Source organism: Onychomys torridus, chromosome 22, assembly GCF_903995425.1.
Source record: "Onychomys torridus chromosome 22, mOncTor1.1, whole genome shotgun sequence".
In the NCBI taxonomy this organism is placed as follows: Eukaryota; Metazoa; Chordata; class Mammalia; order Rodentia; family Cricetidae; genus Onychomys; species Onychomys torridus.
In genome coordinates, this window is record NC_050464.1 from 29975667 (window position 1) to 29991924 (window position 16258).

Here is a 16258-nt window from a genome sequence, read left to right on the forward strand (position 1 = left end):
CCACACATCAGAAGAAGGGCTGGGGAAGGGGCGGGGCGTGTGGGCCACAGGCCGGTAAAGGGAACAGGTAGAGGAAGACTAACCCTCAAAGAGGTTGAAGCAGGATTGACAGAAGTGTGCGGCCAGCCTGTTGTGAATGCAGCAGTGGCCAAAGCAGACTGGACTACAGAATACAATGTCTTTGCCAATTTAAGAAGCTATGTGGGGACAGAGAAAGCAGGAGTCAAAAGTGTTTCCCTGCTAACAAGGCCATGCAAGGAGGCACCTAGTCAGGCATCTACCGAGATAAGATGGTACATCATCACACAGGTTCCCGTGTCTTTCTACAGAGATAAGATGGTACATCATCACACAGGTTCCCGTGTCTTTCTACAGAGATAAGATGGTACATCATCACACAGGCTCCCGTGTCTTTCTACTTGTGCAAAGGTACTAGGCACAGGTCACTTCCAGTTGTGCCAAGGTCCTGGTGACACTCTTCTCAAACCAGCAGTTTCCACAGTCAGACTCCTTAAAATTGTGGGTTGCTCTTTGTTTGTTTTTGAGATAAGGTCTCTCTGTGCAGCATTGGCTGGCCTCAAACTCATTGCAATCCACCTGCCTCTGTTTCTGCTATTAAGTACTGGGAATAAAGGTGTTTGTCATTGTTCCCAGCCTCACAAAGGCTTCTGAACTTCTCTGTGGGATATATGTATCCCAGCTTATGTTAAGGTCCTTGTGGAGCAATTTAAACTGATGGTACTTCCCCTGTGTACTAGGCACTAGTTGTCACGAGAAGGCTGAAGATCTGCCTTGGCCCCTGACCTCACTCTTTATCATGTATAGCAATTCTCTAATTATATGGTCTTGAGAAATTATAAGGACCCCAGAAAACTATTGTTTATCTGTGTTATTTGTTTACTAGTACTATATTTGAAATTACAATTGAGAAATAAAAAATATTTTAAGTTCATTTTAAAAGTAAGCATGTTCAGCCAGGCAGTGGTGGCACACACCTGTAATCCCAGCACTGGGGAGGCAGAGGCAAGTGGATCTCTGTGAGTTCGAGGCCAGCCTGGTCTACAGAGCGAGTTCGAGGACAGCCTCCAAAGCTACAGAGAAACCCTGTCTCGAAAAACCAATAAAAAAATAAATGAAAATAAAAAAGTAAGCATGTTCATAAATGACATGTTTTTATGAGTACCAGTAAGCGGAAAGAGTGGCATTGTCTCATGTTTCTATAAATCTCTTGTATTTGGCTTATTAAGGCTTGTATTTTCATATCTGCTTCTATATACCGCCTGTTAGATATTTTGGGTGGCAGATGAGGAAATTCAGCCTCCCACAGATAGTTGGGCAAGGGAGCTACATGGTAATAACTTCTGCCCATAAGCCTGGCTCCTTTCAGCCTTCACAATCCCACAGGTGGCAGCTTTTATTTATTTATTGGTTTATTTGTTTGTTTATTTTGGTTTTGCGAGACAGGGTTTCTCTGTGTAGCTTTGGAGCCTGTCCTGGAACTCACTTTGTATTTATTTTTTATTTATTGTTTTTTTTTTGAGACAGAGTTTCTTTGTAACCTTGGCTATCCTTGAATTAGCTTTGCTTTGTCCACCCGGCAGGTCTTATAGCAATCCTCCTGCCTCTGCCTCCCCAGAGCTGGGACTAAAGGTATGGGCCACCACCACCCTTCAGTAGCTTCTTAAAGTTAGTTGCAAAATGGAATCTGAACCTGTATCAGTCAGCTTTTTTATGCTGTTACATTAAAAGTTGTCTTGCTCCTCCAGTTATGTTCTAACATTACACACTGGCCACTGAGGCCGAGTTTCCCAAAGATTGCAGCATACTCTATGCAGATACACATAATCACATTTGATAGTATTACTATCATTCTGATAAGAAAACTTGTTCCTGGCCATGGAAAGACTACCAGATGAAGGAAAACTTCATTTGCTTTTAGATTCTTGAATTTTGTAATTTGTACCAATTGGCAGTTTTCTTTTTGCAAATGACAGGATCACGTTTTAAGTCTTCAAGAAAATGCAACAGCAGCTACTATTTTTTCTACTCTTTCAAATAAAAATTTTGTTCTAAGCCAGACATGGTAGCTCACACCAGTAGTCCCAGTAATGGGGAGGCTGAAGCAGGTAGGTCATGAGTTTCCAGTTAGCCTGGGCTGCAGTGTGAGACCCTGACTCTAGACAGACAAACAGATGATAGATGGGTGGTGGGTGGGTGGATGGATGAGACAAAAATAAAATAAAAGATGTCCTATGGAGAACCTGGTGGTTAGTTGAGCTCACAAGTTAGTCACATGCACTTTTCCTTTAATAACAGTCCCTCAGCATGGGGAAGTATTTTGTGCATACTTCCTGTGTGAAAAGGATGTGTGTTCAAGGGTTGAGGTTTTCATGAAGTTAATAATCAAAGACTAATTGCCTAGATGGTAAGACCTGGCCTCTATCTAGTACTGAAGACCCCAACAGTTTCACCCACCCATGCTTTTGTACTGTTGCTGCAGAAGGCAATCATGTCTTGCTCTTATTATGACCCCACAGCCCTCTTTTAAGGTCTTGGAAACAGACTGTTGATTGTGCCCTGATTCCAATGGTAAGATGAACTTCAGCCCTCTGTGGACATACTTCTTTTCTTTTTTGTTTTTGTTTTTTTTGTTTGGTTTTTTTTTTGGGGGGGGGGGGACAGGGTTTCTCTGTGTAGCTTTGTGCCTGTCCTGGATCTCATTCTGTAGCCCAGGCTGGCCTTGAACTCACAGAGATCCTCCTGTCTCTGCCTCCCGAGTGCTGGGATTAAAGGTGTGCGCCACCATGGCCCGGCCATACTTCTTTCTGGTCTTTTCCAAGTGGAGCCTTGCCTGACTCTACACTTGAGTTTGTCAACATAAACAGAGTATGTTCTTCATGTTGTCTGCCTCCTCCTACCAGAAGATAAGCTTGGGGTATAAGAGGTTTCGATCTGTCTTGTTCATTGCTCTATTCTTAGTTCTTAGAGAGTACCTGGCACATAGATGTCCTGATAGAATGTAAACAGCGATTTGCTTGGACCAGCTTTCTGACTCCTGACAGGTCCAGTCTCCATTGGGGTCTGTCTTCACTCCCTGTTGACTTGAATGTTTCTTGGGTCCTCAGCCAGTGCTGCCCCACACCGCCGTGTGCCTTGTGTGTGGCGAGGCAGGGAAGGAGGACACAGTGGACGAGGAAGAAGGCAAGTTTAACCTCATGCTCATGGAGTGCTCCATCTGCAACGAGATCATCCACCCTGGATGCCTGAAGGTAGCATCCCTAGGGGCCCCAAACCACCACACCCCAACCCCCCTGCTTCAGGGCCTGATGCTTATGTGGCAGCTAGGTTCCCTCCCTAGAGAGTGCTGCTCAGGTGGTGAGGATATACAGGTGGCATGCTGAATTCCTAGAGGACCCTCAGGTCTAGGGTAGTCTGTGTCAGGTGATAAGCCCAGGGCAGGAAGAGTTTGGAATAGTGTCCTAAGTGAATAAATTAAGTTCATTCTGAACACCCAGTACTCAGAACTACAGCAGGATCCACAGCATCTTAGTAGACAGAAAACAAGGATCCTGACTCCTGGCTTCTGGAAGAAAAGAGCCTGAGCCAGGGAGGGCGGGCCCTGAACAATAGGTGGTTTCCCGACTGTGCCTCTGCACCAGGAACCGGTTCCTGTGATATGCTAGGGCAGGACTGCCTTCTGGGTGACCTCTGTGTCTGCCTGGCTCAGGTGGCTGGTTCCACCTTGGAAAGGAAGAAACCATTCTATGCTGGCACGTCTCTATCCCAGAATTCATTCACATCTGTGGGCTGCAAGGGTGAGGGCCTTTGTTTTGGCCCTTATTCCCTTATCATACCCACCCGATGGGGGTGCTGTGCCATCTATAACTTTGGAAACCAGCCACTCCTGGTAGTTACTGTTCCACTTTTTCTCCTGTGCTCAGCTAAGGTAAATAACACAACCACGTGGTGGATCCTTTCGGCTAGACACAGATGGACATGCTTTGGGGGAGGAGGGGTTGGGAATGCTGAGGCAGACTGGGCCTTGAAGAGACTTTGTATCCTTGTGGACCCTCTGGGCACCCTTCCCTGCCCACTGAGTCCTGTCCTGTCCTTTCAGATTAAGGAATCAGAGGGTGTGGTCAACGATGAGCTTCCCAACTGCTGGGAGTGTCCCAAGTGTAACCATGCTGGCAAGACCGGGAAAGTGAGTGCGGGCTCCAGTCACTGGTTGGGTCGGGTTGGCAGAAAGAGACGGGCTGGGCCTTGCCAGTTGCCAGTCAGGTGGGGTGTGGCGGGCTGGGAGAGAAAGAGCAAGTTCATAGATATATAGTTGGATTGTTCTTCTCTCTTTTTGGCCTACAAGCAAAAGCGTGGCCCTGGCTTTAAGTATGCCTCCAACCTGCCCGGCTCCCTACTCAAGGAGCAGAAGATGAACCGGGACAAGGAAGGGCAGGAGCCTGCCAAACGGAGGAGTGAGTGTGAAGAGGCTCCCCGACGCAGGTCAGACGAACACCCCAAGAAGGTGCCCGCAGATAGCATCCTTCGCCGAAAGTCTGATGATGTGCACCTAAGGAGGAAGCGGAAATATGAGAAGCCCCAAGAGCTGAGTGGACGCAAGCGAGTACGAACCGGGAGGCCCTGGGCAACAGAAGGGTGGTGTGGCTGGTCTTAGGTGTGGGGTGGAGGGTGGGGACCAGTTAATGGCTAGAACTCGGGATCCTGGCCTCTTAAGAGCTGGCTGCCCTGAGCAGGTCACCCAAATCCTGAGAGCCTGGCCCAAAGAAAGAGAAAAAACAGCGAAGTTACTCCTCTTCCCACCCCCTTTAGGCCTCGACGCTTCAAACGTCCCCCGGTTCCTCTCACTTCTCGCCGAGGCCCCCTCTAGGCAGCAGCCTCAGCCCCTGGTGGAGATCCAGTCTCACTTACTTCCAGCAGCAGGTGCTCCCACGCCCCGTCCTCCCGAGGCTGTCCTCCCCTCCCCACCCCCCAGGACCCCTGGTCCCTTGCTACAGATGCTCCTGTAGCCTGGCTGGAGAAGCTCGCTCTTGAGGTTGAGAAGCCTCTGTTGGTTGGGGGAGCTGCAGCTGGGAAGATCCTGTTGGCGCTGCTCTGCTAATGGGCCTTGCCTTTAGTAGCCACAAGGTGGCGCAGAGGAGCTCCCGCAGGGCTTGGCTGGAGATGCTTCCTGCCTGGTCTCTAGCTCTGGGCTCCTTTAGCCAGGGCTGCTGTTCATGGGCAACTGCCATCTCTGGTCTGTCTCAGGTGGGGGTCAGCTGGGTGGGAACAGTTGACTGTCCTCCGAACTATGCTGTCATTAGTCAGCTGTGAAAGGACATGGCTTTGTGGGGAAGATGTCCTAGCCCTTGCTGAAGAGACTGGGCTCACGGTGTGGTGGGGTGTAAAGGGGACCATGTTCCTCCAGCCCAGCAGCAAACTCTGTATCCTTTCTCCCCTATGACAGCTAAAACCTGGCAAAGAAGATAAACTTTTCAGGAAAAAGGTACTGTCTTCCCCTCCCTCATGTACATGCTGTTGGAGCTGTAGGCAACACCATGGTGGCCCTTGCATATTCCATGATAGGCTTGGGAAGTCTGGGGTGGGCGATACCCTAAACTGCATGGGTTAATCACAAGCCACCCATCCTCACCTCTCCCTCTCTCCTGCAGCGGCGGTCCTGGAAGAACGCTGAGGATCGGTTGGCACTGGCCAACAAACCCCTTCGGCGCTTCAAGCAGGAACCAGAGGACGATCTGCCTGAGGCACCTCCTAAGACCCGGGAGAGTGACCAGTCACGTTCCAGCTCACCCACCGCTGGGCCCAGTACTGAAGGGGCTGAAGGCCCAGAAGAGAAGAAAAAGGTGAAGATGCGCCGGAAACGGCGGCTTCCCAACAAGGAACTGAGCAAAGAGCTAAGCAAGGAGCTCAACCATGAGATCCAAAAGACAGAGAGCACCTTGGCCCACGAGAACCACCAGCCCATCAAGTCAGAGCCCGAGAGCGAGAACGAGGAGCCAAAGAGGCCCCTAAGCCACTGCGACCGTCCCCACCGCTTCAGCAAGGGGCTCAACGGCACCCCTCGGGAGCTGCGGCACCCACTGGGACCTGGTCTGCGCAGCCCACCTCGTGTTATCTCCCGGCCCCCATCCTCTGCGTCCCCACCTAAGTGCATCCAGATGGAGCGTCATGTGATCCGGCCGCCACCCATCAGCCCCCCACCTGACTCGCTGCCCCTTGATGATGGAGCAGCCCATGTCATGCACAGGGAGGTGTGGATGGCAGTCTTCAGCTACCTCAGCCACCAAGATCTGTGTGTCTGCATGCGGGTCTGCAGAACCTGGAACCGCTGGTGAGGGACAGCCCTGTGTAGGTAGAGCTTAGGTTGGGGCTAAGGGTAGTCCATGGCAGCATATATTGCTTGAGTTGCTTATAGAGATTAGTTTCCTGTTAGAGAGGTCCAGCCTCAGGAGGGGCAGCACCCATTTGCTTTTCTAATATGGAAAACTAAGGACCACGTGGAGTTCCTTGTTTAGCTTTAGCTGAAGTTGAGTGTCGGTGACCAGTACTCACTAATTTCAGCCTGACATTTTCTAGATTTCTAGTTTTAACTGAGTCTCTGTGCCTCCCTCATGAATAGGAGGATCCAGGGTCTCCACAGGGGTCGTTAGGAGGCATAGTAAGGCCCAGGAGATTTTATGGAGAGTTCTTGCTGGCGTCTTCTATGTAACCATGTGACCATCAACAAAGGTGCCCAGATGTGGGCAGGATGGATGCTAAGTAGGTTGCAGAGGGCTGAATCTTAAAGGAACGTTCTCCTCGAGATGGCAAGTGAGGAAGAGTTACCATAGCCACACGGGTTCTCCAGGTGAGCTGCTAACTATGATGATGTGTTCCCTGCCTGGCCTGGCTCTCAGGTGCTGCGATAAGCGGTTGTGGACCCGCATTGACCTGAACCACTGCAAGTCCATCACGCCCCTGATGCTGAGTGGCATCATCCGGCGACAGCCTGTCTCCCTTGACCTCAGCTGGACCAATATCTCCAAGAAGCAGCTGAGTTGGCTCATCAACCGGTTGCCTGGTAAGCTTTTGGGTAAGGATCCCAGATGTGCAGTCATGATGGCCTGGGTGGTATCACTTGCCTCATACTCTCCTCTCATCTCTAGGGCTCCGAGACTTGGTGCTGTCAGGCTGCTCATGGATCGCTGTCTCAGCCCTCTGTAGTTCCAGTTGTCCCCTGCTCCGGACCCTGGATGTCCAGTGGGTAGAAGGACTAAAGGATGCCCAGATGCGGGATCTCCTTTCCCCACCCACAGACAACAGGCCAGGTGAGTTACCAGGCTGGAGCTGTACCCTAAGGGGTCTGTCTGTCTCATGGAGGTGGCGTGACTGACATGTCCGGTTCTGGTCTCGAGCACATGGCCCTCCCCAGCCCTCCTCCCGTGTGGTTTGTGTGTCGTTCGCTTTGCTCGTTGCTGGAACACTTGGGGCAGAGAGTTCTCAGCTTGCTTTGGGTGTGAGTGGGGTGTTTTCTTGTGTTTTTTCGAGACAGGGTTTCTCTGTGTGGCCCTGGCTGTCCTGGATCTTGCTCTGTAGACCAAGCTGGCCTCGAACTCACAGAGATCCACCTGCCTCTGCCTCCTGAGTGCTGGATTAAAGGTGTGCACCACTACTGCCCAGCGGGTATGAGTGTTACAAGGAAAGGCAAATTTTCCTCTACTTACACGCTTCCAGTCCTGGGGCTGTCCCAGAGTCTGACTGCTTCCTTAATCTTCTCTTCTGAGGCTTCAGGAGTAGGGTAGTTGAGTGAGGTCTCAAAGCATAGTATGTTCCTAGGTAGCTGCCTCGGCCACAAGCACACACCCCTACCCCAGCCAAAGCTTAAAGGGCGCATGTGTGCTGTGAGTGCACAGACAAGGGCAGCGGGCTAAAATAAAACGTAGTCCCGCCAACCACAGCTCAGAGACGGGCCTCCAACCACGTTCATGAATTCATCTAGAGATACAGATTCTGATGTGGAAGCTTTTTTTTTGTTTGTTTGTTTGTTTTTCAACACAGGGTTTCCCTGTGTAGCTTTGCACCTTTCCTGGAACTCACTCTGTAGACCAGGCTGGCCTCGAACTCACAGAGATCCGCCTGCCTCTGCCTCCTGAGTGCTGGGATTAAAGGCGTGCGCTACCACCGCCGGACAAGCTTCTGATTTTTAATGCTAAAATTCTGGCTTAGGGTAGGGTATGCCTCATGACTGAAATCGAAGGTTGCACCCACCTAGCAGGGGGACCTTTTCAAGTAACATCAGCAGTAGAACTTGATTTCTCTGTTGAGGCTGATGTTCTGGTTGCCTCTCTCCTGTCTGCCCCATCAGGTCAAATGGACAATCGGAGCAAGCTCCGGAACATTGTAGAACTGCGCCTAGCTGGTCTGGACATCACAGATGCCTCCCTGCGGCTCATTATCCGCCATATGCCCCTGCTCTCCAAGCTCCACCTCAGTTACTGTAACCACGTCACTGATCAGTCCATCAACCTGCTCACTGCAGTCGGCACTACCACCCGAGACTCTCTGACAGAGATTAACCTATCAGGTGAGGTGGGAGATCCCCGCATGTGAGGGGCAGCTGTGAGCTGGATATTTTATCAAGAACTGTCTAGCTGGGCGGTGGTGGCGCATGCCTGTAATCCCAGCACTTCAGAGACAGAGGCAGGTGGATCTCTGTGAGTTTGAGGCCAGCCTGGTCTACAGAGCGAGATCCAGGACAAAAACGAAAACAGATCCCCTCACCTCACTAAAACTACATATTTTTTGGCGGGGGTGGGGGTGAGGAGACGACTGAGGATCGAACCCAGGGCCTTGTGCTTGCTAGGCAAGCGTTCTACCACTGAGCTAAATCCCCAACCCTAAAATTACATTTTGACGACAACTGCGTTATGATCCGCTGTTAGGATTCCCGTTGTTTCCTTGTTTACCTGTCTTTACATCCATATCCACGCCACACACCAGGTGGGATAGGAGGTTTAAGACAGTTTGGGATCCTTCTCTGCCTAGGGTCCTCAGAAGCTATTCCTCCTCACTATCAAGGTTTGGTAGCAGGAATCGAGCCACTAACGGAGGCGATGGGCTGTGCTGAAGTGAGATTTCACCACCATATACCAGCACGAGGCTGGCTCAGTTGAGACTTGAAAGGTGATAGAGCTCTGGCATCTGGTTCTAGGCGCTTGATTATATCTTTTCCTGTGTTCTAGTTGTTATGGATATGCAGTGCGGTTCAGGAAATATGTGGGAGTGTTTGTATAGCTCCTCTACATTTAATTTTCCATTATGACACGGAGGCCATCTTTTCATCTCAGTACACATACACCGGCATTCCTTTTTGTTTTTTAAGATTTTTTTTTTATTACTGTTTATGTATGAGTGCTTTATCTGCATGTACAACTTTACGCCAGAAGAGGGCATCAGATTGCACTAGAGATGGTTGTGAGCCACCATGTGGTTGCTGGGAGTTGAACTCAGGACCTCCAGAAGAGCAGGCAGGACTCTTAACCTCTGAGCCCTCTCTCCAGCCTTTTTTCTTTTTCTTTTTCTTTCTTTCTTTTTTTTTTTTTTAAGAGAATGTATCATAGCCTAAAGTACCCAGAAGATGGAGACATTAAGATCTAAATTTTAGTCCTTTGCTACACTACAAGTTCAAGACCATCCTGGGGCACAATGACAACCCATGTCAAAACAAACAAAAAAGTTAACCCATGTCTCTGTACCTAATCTCTCCTTGTTTTGTACTTATCTCCTATTAGTATAACTGAAGTAATGATAAATTTAAGTGTCACATGATGGCCATGTGGCTGGAGGATCTAGAGTTGCTTTTGCGTGTGCATTTCATCCTAGACATATTAGGTGCTCAGGCAGATCTGGCCTTTCTCTGATCCTTACCCCTTGGGGCAACCCTAGACCTGATCTCTTATCCAGTTTTTACATCCATGTATTACTAAATAGTGGGCATGTGCTGCCATGTCTGTTCAGGTATGTGTGTACAACACAAGGATTTATTACTATTCTGTCCAGTTACTGTGACTGCATTTAAAGCTGCTAATATTGACCTTGTGATCGTGTACATTCTGGTCACTAAGTAAGCCAAATAATGTATCGTGAGTATACTTCCTTTCCTGCATGACTACAGAGTGAGTTTCAGGACAGCCAGGGCTATGTAGACAGACCCTGTCTCCCAATAAAATAATAATAAAAATATTAATTATAATTCATAATTTACGTGTATATTAATATAAATTTATTACATGAGAATTATTAACGATATAACAATCTTTGCCTTATGTCACCATCACAATTTTGATTGCTTTAGCTATTGTAATAGAGTTTTAAATGAATCTTCAAACTTTTCAGACTGCTTGGAGTCCACTACTAAATTTTAGGATGGGCCTTTCTGTTTTTGAAAAACCACTTGGATGTCACATCTTTGACAGTGGTAATATCTTAATATTTTAAGTCTTCTAACCCAGGAACCTGGAATGTTTTCCCATTTGTGTCTCTTAGTTTACTTCGGTAGTTTTTACCATTTTCTTTGAATTTACTGATTTTGGGTGATGTTCTGCACGGCCTGTGATTGTTTCATTGCTATCCTTTAGAAAAGGAGTTGGGGTGTGGATTTTTTTTTTTCTTTTTCTTTTTCTTTTTTCGAGACAGGGTTTCTCTGTGTAGATTTGCGCCTGTCCTGGATCTCGTTATGTAGCCCAGGCTGGCCTCGAACTCAAAAGATCCACCTGGCTCAAAGGTCTTTAAAGTATAAATAGGACAGGAATTTTGCCAGGTCCAACACACAATTTTGTGTTTTTCTTCCTTTTTTCACAGTGACTTGAGGCCCCATGCTGACCAGCCCCTGTTTTGTTATCAGTAGTCCTTGATAAGGGACCAGGAATGTATCTCAGTGATAAAGCACTCACTTACCACATTTAACAAGTCCCTGCCTGGATTCTATCCCAAGACCACAAACACAAACAGAACCCCCAGTTACCTTTAGAAGGCAAGAGAAACTTGTAACATTGGCTTCTAAGAAGTCTTCTATTCCTCATATTCCATTCACTTACAAAATGTTTCCCATTCGAGGTTAGTGAATTTCATGGTATTATTTAGCTTGTTCTCCACCCAGTTTTGTCTCCCGTGAACTCCAGGTTAAGGTCATAAATTTGATTAAGTTATCCATTTTTTGGTAAGAAAATTTCCCTGCAGTAATTGTACTTTGTCTCCCTGCTATGAAAGAACAATTGTTTTGGTCTCTAGGTGAGTTCACCGGCATGGAAATGTGGTTACGGAGTAAACGCACTGGACAGAATGGCACCCTTATGTTTGCTTACCATCTTAGGAACCTTTTTAGGGTGTACGTAGACCCTTCTAACAACCTTCTCCTTTTAACAGATAATCTGCAGTTCCAACTCCAGAGCATAGCTCATTCCCCTGAAGCTCCTGCACTGCTCTCTCCTACCTCTAGTCTGTCTCACTTTGGGGGGGTGGGGGGCAAACAACAGTCTCTCACATCTAGACAGGAGCCTGACAGCTCCTGTCTCTCCTTGGCCTCTTACAAGCAGCTCTCACCCAGAGGACTTTGCTGTCCAGCTGGCACACTGCTGTGTCTCGAGGCCATTAGCTATACGCATGCTTGTCTTAGCACTTACCTTTTTACAGCGGTGAGACTAGCTGGCATTTCCAGATGGCTACTTTTCTGAGTCGACCTTTGAGCAGGCAGCACTTGCTGTTTGGTGAATCCTGTTCAGCTCTTAGTTTAAACAACAGAAAGTCTTGCTTTTTGCTTAAAGACCCCTCTACCTAGGAAATTGGAAGGGAAGGACCTTTCTGTGTGTCTCTTGGTTCTTGTTGTGCATTAAACTTCTTCACAGTCTGGTACCTCACACCTTGCAGACAGGCACTGCCCTGCCGGTGGATGATCCCTGACAGCCTACAGCCAGCCAGCTTTGATTGAAAGTAATGAGGATAAATTAATATCATAAAAAAGACCCAATTCAATATGAGGCTTCACATAACATAGTGAGAAAAAAATGCAGGAGTGTGGAAAGTGCTTTTTATACCAGCAAAATCTCTATTCTCTATAAAGTGAATCCAACTTTTTATAAAAGGAATGACTTTTTAAAGTCATTGCACATGTGCATCATTTGCATTTTTTATTTTTCAGTAAGATTCATAAAGCAGATTAGCAGAACCAGGTATGGGAATGAACATCTTCAGTTCCAGACCAGGCGGGGCTACATGAAAAGGCCCTGTCTCAAAACAGCAGCAGCAACACTCAAGAACTGGGTGTTTGGAAACATCTTTTTACTGGGGTCCTCAGAGTTCTGCCCCTTCAGTCTTTCCCACCTGCATATGTCAGTGGCTCAGCACATTACTCAGCTTCCTAAGACTGTTTATTCCAAGTGCTTGGATTCCGACTATGCTTGTGAGATTGAGTTATCCTCACATAGTTTGAATTACGCATCCAAGAATTGGTGAGCATCTATATCTATGTTCAGGGCTTTGTTGTTGGCAAGAGACTCCTGTTTGCCGGACTGACAGTGTGTAGGTGGTCAGTGCCTGCATTGATTACTGTCCCTTTGATAGCACACAGTATTAGTTGGCCGTTTTTTTTTTTTTTTTTAATTAAGAATTTTGTTTTATTTTACATACCAATCAAAGATCCCCTTCCCTCCTCCCGACCCCCCAGGCCTCTTCCCAAGCCACACCCTATCTCCCCCCCACACACAAGAAGGCAAGGCCTCCCATTGGGAGGCACATCCTGTAGAGGCAAGTTCAAGCCCTTCCTCTGGCCCTGTTTTTTTATTCAGAAGTTTCAAAATCAATATCCCCGACAGGAAAATAACAACCATTTTCTCATCCATATAATCCACCCAGAAGTCATGTGTCTTGTTTGATCTCAGTTTGGACACTGATTAACATTTAAGCCAGTTGATTATAGATTCAATTCTAAAACAAAGTAAGGTTAAGAAAAGTACAGAATAATTCTAAAAATGCACAATTTATGTCTACAGGATATGGTGAATTCTTTTTTTGTGGACAAAGCTTTTTTCCAGTCCCTTCTAGCATACTGGTCTTTGGCACAGGCTTCCTGGAGATATTCCGTACTAGACTGGGGGAGGGTGGAGACCACAAGAATCCACATGTGGGCTGTGTGTCAACAATTTACTGGGGTGTGAAGTAGAATGCTCCCAAGATGACATGAGGGACACCTCATCAACCTAGCCATTTTGAGTAGGATATTTATCTGAACAGTATAGTCAGTTAAGGGGACAATACTGAGGCAAACCTAACTGTATTCCCATCAGACAAGCCCCTCACACATTGTGACCCTTTTTGTAAGATACACTGATCTTGTATGTAACTATACATTAAGAGGCAGCCCTGTAGTCAAGTGATTTCTGCCTGATAGTCTGACTTGGGGGACAGTGTTGCAAATGGAACTATATTTTCACATGCCTGGCAAAACACTCCAAATACTTTCCAAGAATACATTATCAAGCTTTGGGTAGGTGAAATCCCTCCCATTTGGGGGACATCAAGGACTCGACTACACTGTCTAGCTGTGTTCTATCTCTGCTACCGGATACCTGAATTTATAGGCCTTGGGCTGTGTGTCTTCTGTCCCTTCATATGGTTTTCTCTTCCCTGCAGACTGCAATAAGGTCACTGACCAGTGCCTGTCCTTCTTCAAACGCTGTGGAAATATCTGTCATATTGACCTGAGGTACTGCAAGCAAGTCACCAAGGAAGGCTGTGAGCAGTTCATAGCCGAAATGTCTGTGAGCGTTCAGTTTGGGCAAGTGGAAGAGAAGCTCCTGCAGAAACTAAGTTAGTTCCAGGACAAGGATGTCGAGATGGAGGGTGGGCCACGGCCGGGAGGGAGAGGACTGCAAAACAAGTGGGCTTCTATTTCCCTTGGAATTCGGAACCAGAGACCACGGGACTCAGTTCTGTTTCGCAAGTCTTGCCAAGGGAGAAGCCGTTCAACTACCCATTTGGGGATGAGTGAGCCAGATGTTTCCCTTTGCTCTTTCTGCATCGTAACTGCTCTGCTTTCCGGACCATTTCTAAGGCGGCCTTTAGAAGACATTCCAGTTGGAAAAGAAGATGAGCTTTGGAGAAATCCTCTTAGAAGCCTGAGCTTAGTGTTTTTGTTGGTAGTTTGTTTGGGGCACCCTGTTCTTGCAATGCCAAGGCTTCCAGTGTCAACATAGAGTGGACCACAACACCATCTGCAGCCGTCTTGACACATTTTGTTTAGTTGGTTTTGTTACATCTTACATTATGCAGAACTATTTTTGTATAAATTGTTTAAAAATTATTTATGCAAGATTTGAATGCATACCAGTGTTTTTATTATTTAGATTGCCAACTTTCCTTCAGGTAGGAAGAACTTAAACCTGTACTTCATCAACATAAAGAGCCCATCTACAAATGTAGCCAGGTGTGACAGGGGGCTATGACCTTCCACTTAAAAGCATGTTTAACTGGATGTTGAGAGTCTACTTTGTATGTCAAAAGTTACACGAGCATGTTGTGGATAAGTGTATAGTCCAGGTATAACACTTGGCCAAGTTTCAATACAGAGTTTACCTTTTCCTTAATTTTACAATTCAGATTTCAGCCTTTACACTCAGGAGGGTTTTGCTCCAAGCATGAGGTCTTCTGTCCTATCCACACAGATCTGATTTATACCATGAATCAAGTAGAAGACATGTGCCCCACGGCCTTCCCTTCCTCTGAAGTGTTCAGTTCTCCCTGAAGTTGGTAACCAGGCTATTTTCTAGTTGTGAAGTTCTGCATCCATAAGTGCCATTGTTGTATGGTGGTGTTTCCTAGACTTTCCCTGATGCAGTTTTACCTTTGTTGGATTTGTATAAACAATTGTACAAAAAAAAAAAAAATCCACTCTTGGTGTTTGAGGGTTTCTGTTTCTATGAGAGGGGTAAAAATCTAATTGGAATGGCCAAGGTAAATGGACTCTTCACCCCAACTATGTAATTTCTCTGTCATCTGAGAAATGCAGCAGCCCTGAGACACATGATTTTTTTTTTTCCTCCTACAGAAAGAGATTTGTTTCTGACCAATAAAGGTAATGGGAAAGAACTATGCTACAGTGATGGCCACTTGTGGATATTAGGAGTAGTGACTCAGCTGTCTGACTGGATGTCTCCTACTACACCAACTGCACAGAAGTAATTTCCACGCATGGCCAATCTGTTTTACTGGTTCTCCTGCCATGACAGAACGTGGGACCAAGGCAACTTACAAGAGAAAGGCTAACTGAGCTTATCGTCAGAGGGTTAGGATTTATGATGCAGTCAGGCGCAGCAGGGAGAGAAGTAGGTAGCTACAGCAGCAGCTGAGAGCTATCATCTTGATCAATCCACAACTGGGAGGCACACTGGGAATGGTGAGGGTTTTTGTTTCTCAAGACAGGGTTTCTCTGTGTAACTACGATGGCCTTGAATTCACTGAGATCCACCTGTCCCTGCCTTTCAAGTGATGGGACTAAAGGTGTGCATCACCACCACCTGGCAGGAGTGGTGAATCACCTAATCCTTCCCAAACAGTCCCACCAAGCAGAGACTAGGGCTACCAACAGCTACTTTTTTGTTTTTTTCCAGGCAGGGTCTCTCTGTAGCTTTGGAGCTTGTCCTAGACTAGCTCTGTAGACCAGGCTGGCCTCGAACTCAGAGATCCACCTGCCTCTGCCTCCCGAGTGCTGGGATTATAGGCGTGCACAGCCTACCACAGCTACGTAACATTACTCTTTCCTGTAAGTTTCCCAGATGTAGGGGGCAAGGAGACAACTCAAAGAGGTTGCATTCTCTGCAGTGGCCTTGGGGCTAGAAGAATAAGGTGTTAGAATTTGGGGTCACAGAACATTTTTAGACAGTTCTGACTTGATGTCCATGTATAGAAATAACTCTAAAGGTGGGTAAATAAAGATCTTGGCCCTGCTAACACTCCAGTTTTGAAAGAGCTCATCTAAAGCATTTGCTTTGACTCAAATTCTAGTGACAATGACTCTGTGTTCAACTCTGGGGAGTAACATAACAGAATTCAGACTGGTTCACACTGTTGTTTACTTGTAAAAGGCAGTTTGACTTTACTGGCCCGAAGGTTCGTTAATGCTGATGTAAAGGCCATCTCTGTGGCAGCTTTAGTTCTCTAAACCTCCATGTCAAACAGCTACACCTTGATGTTTAGAAAAGCCATCTGTCCG

At 47.0% G+C, this 16258-nt stretch overlaps 1 protein-coding gene across 15 annotated transcripts in view; it reads left to right on the forward strand.

The window, feature by feature from the left end:
- Positions 1–15140, forward strand: part of Kdm2b (lysine demethylase 2B) — a 119575-nt gene extending 104435 nt beyond the window's left edge. For 7 of the 15 annotated variants that reach the window (XM_036171483.1, XM_036171475.1, XM_036171477.1 and 4 more), the window contains 10 exons: positions 3126–3269; positions 4118–4204; positions 4355–4621; positions 4828–4938; positions 5462–5500; positions 5667–6346; positions 6912–7075; positions 7161–7322; positions 8360–8578; positions 13681–15140. In XM_036171483.1, the coding sequence (XP_036027376.1) occupies positions 3126–3269; positions 4118–4204; positions 4355–4621; positions 4828–4938; positions 5462–5500; positions 5667–6346; positions 6912–7075; positions 7161–7322; positions 8360–8578; positions 13681–13862 (2055 nt within the window). In that variant the 3' untranslated portion in view covers positions 13863–15140. The remainder of the gene's footprint in view (positions 1–3125; positions 3270–4117; positions 4205–4354; positions 4622–4827; positions 4939–5461; positions 5501–5666; positions 6347–6911; positions 7076–7160; positions 7323–8359; positions 8579–13680) is intronic. The other 8 variants (XM_036171482.1, XM_036171476.1, XM_036171481.1 and 5 more) reach the window with 3 other exon arrangements.
- Positions 15141–16258: the final 1118 nt, after the last annotated feature.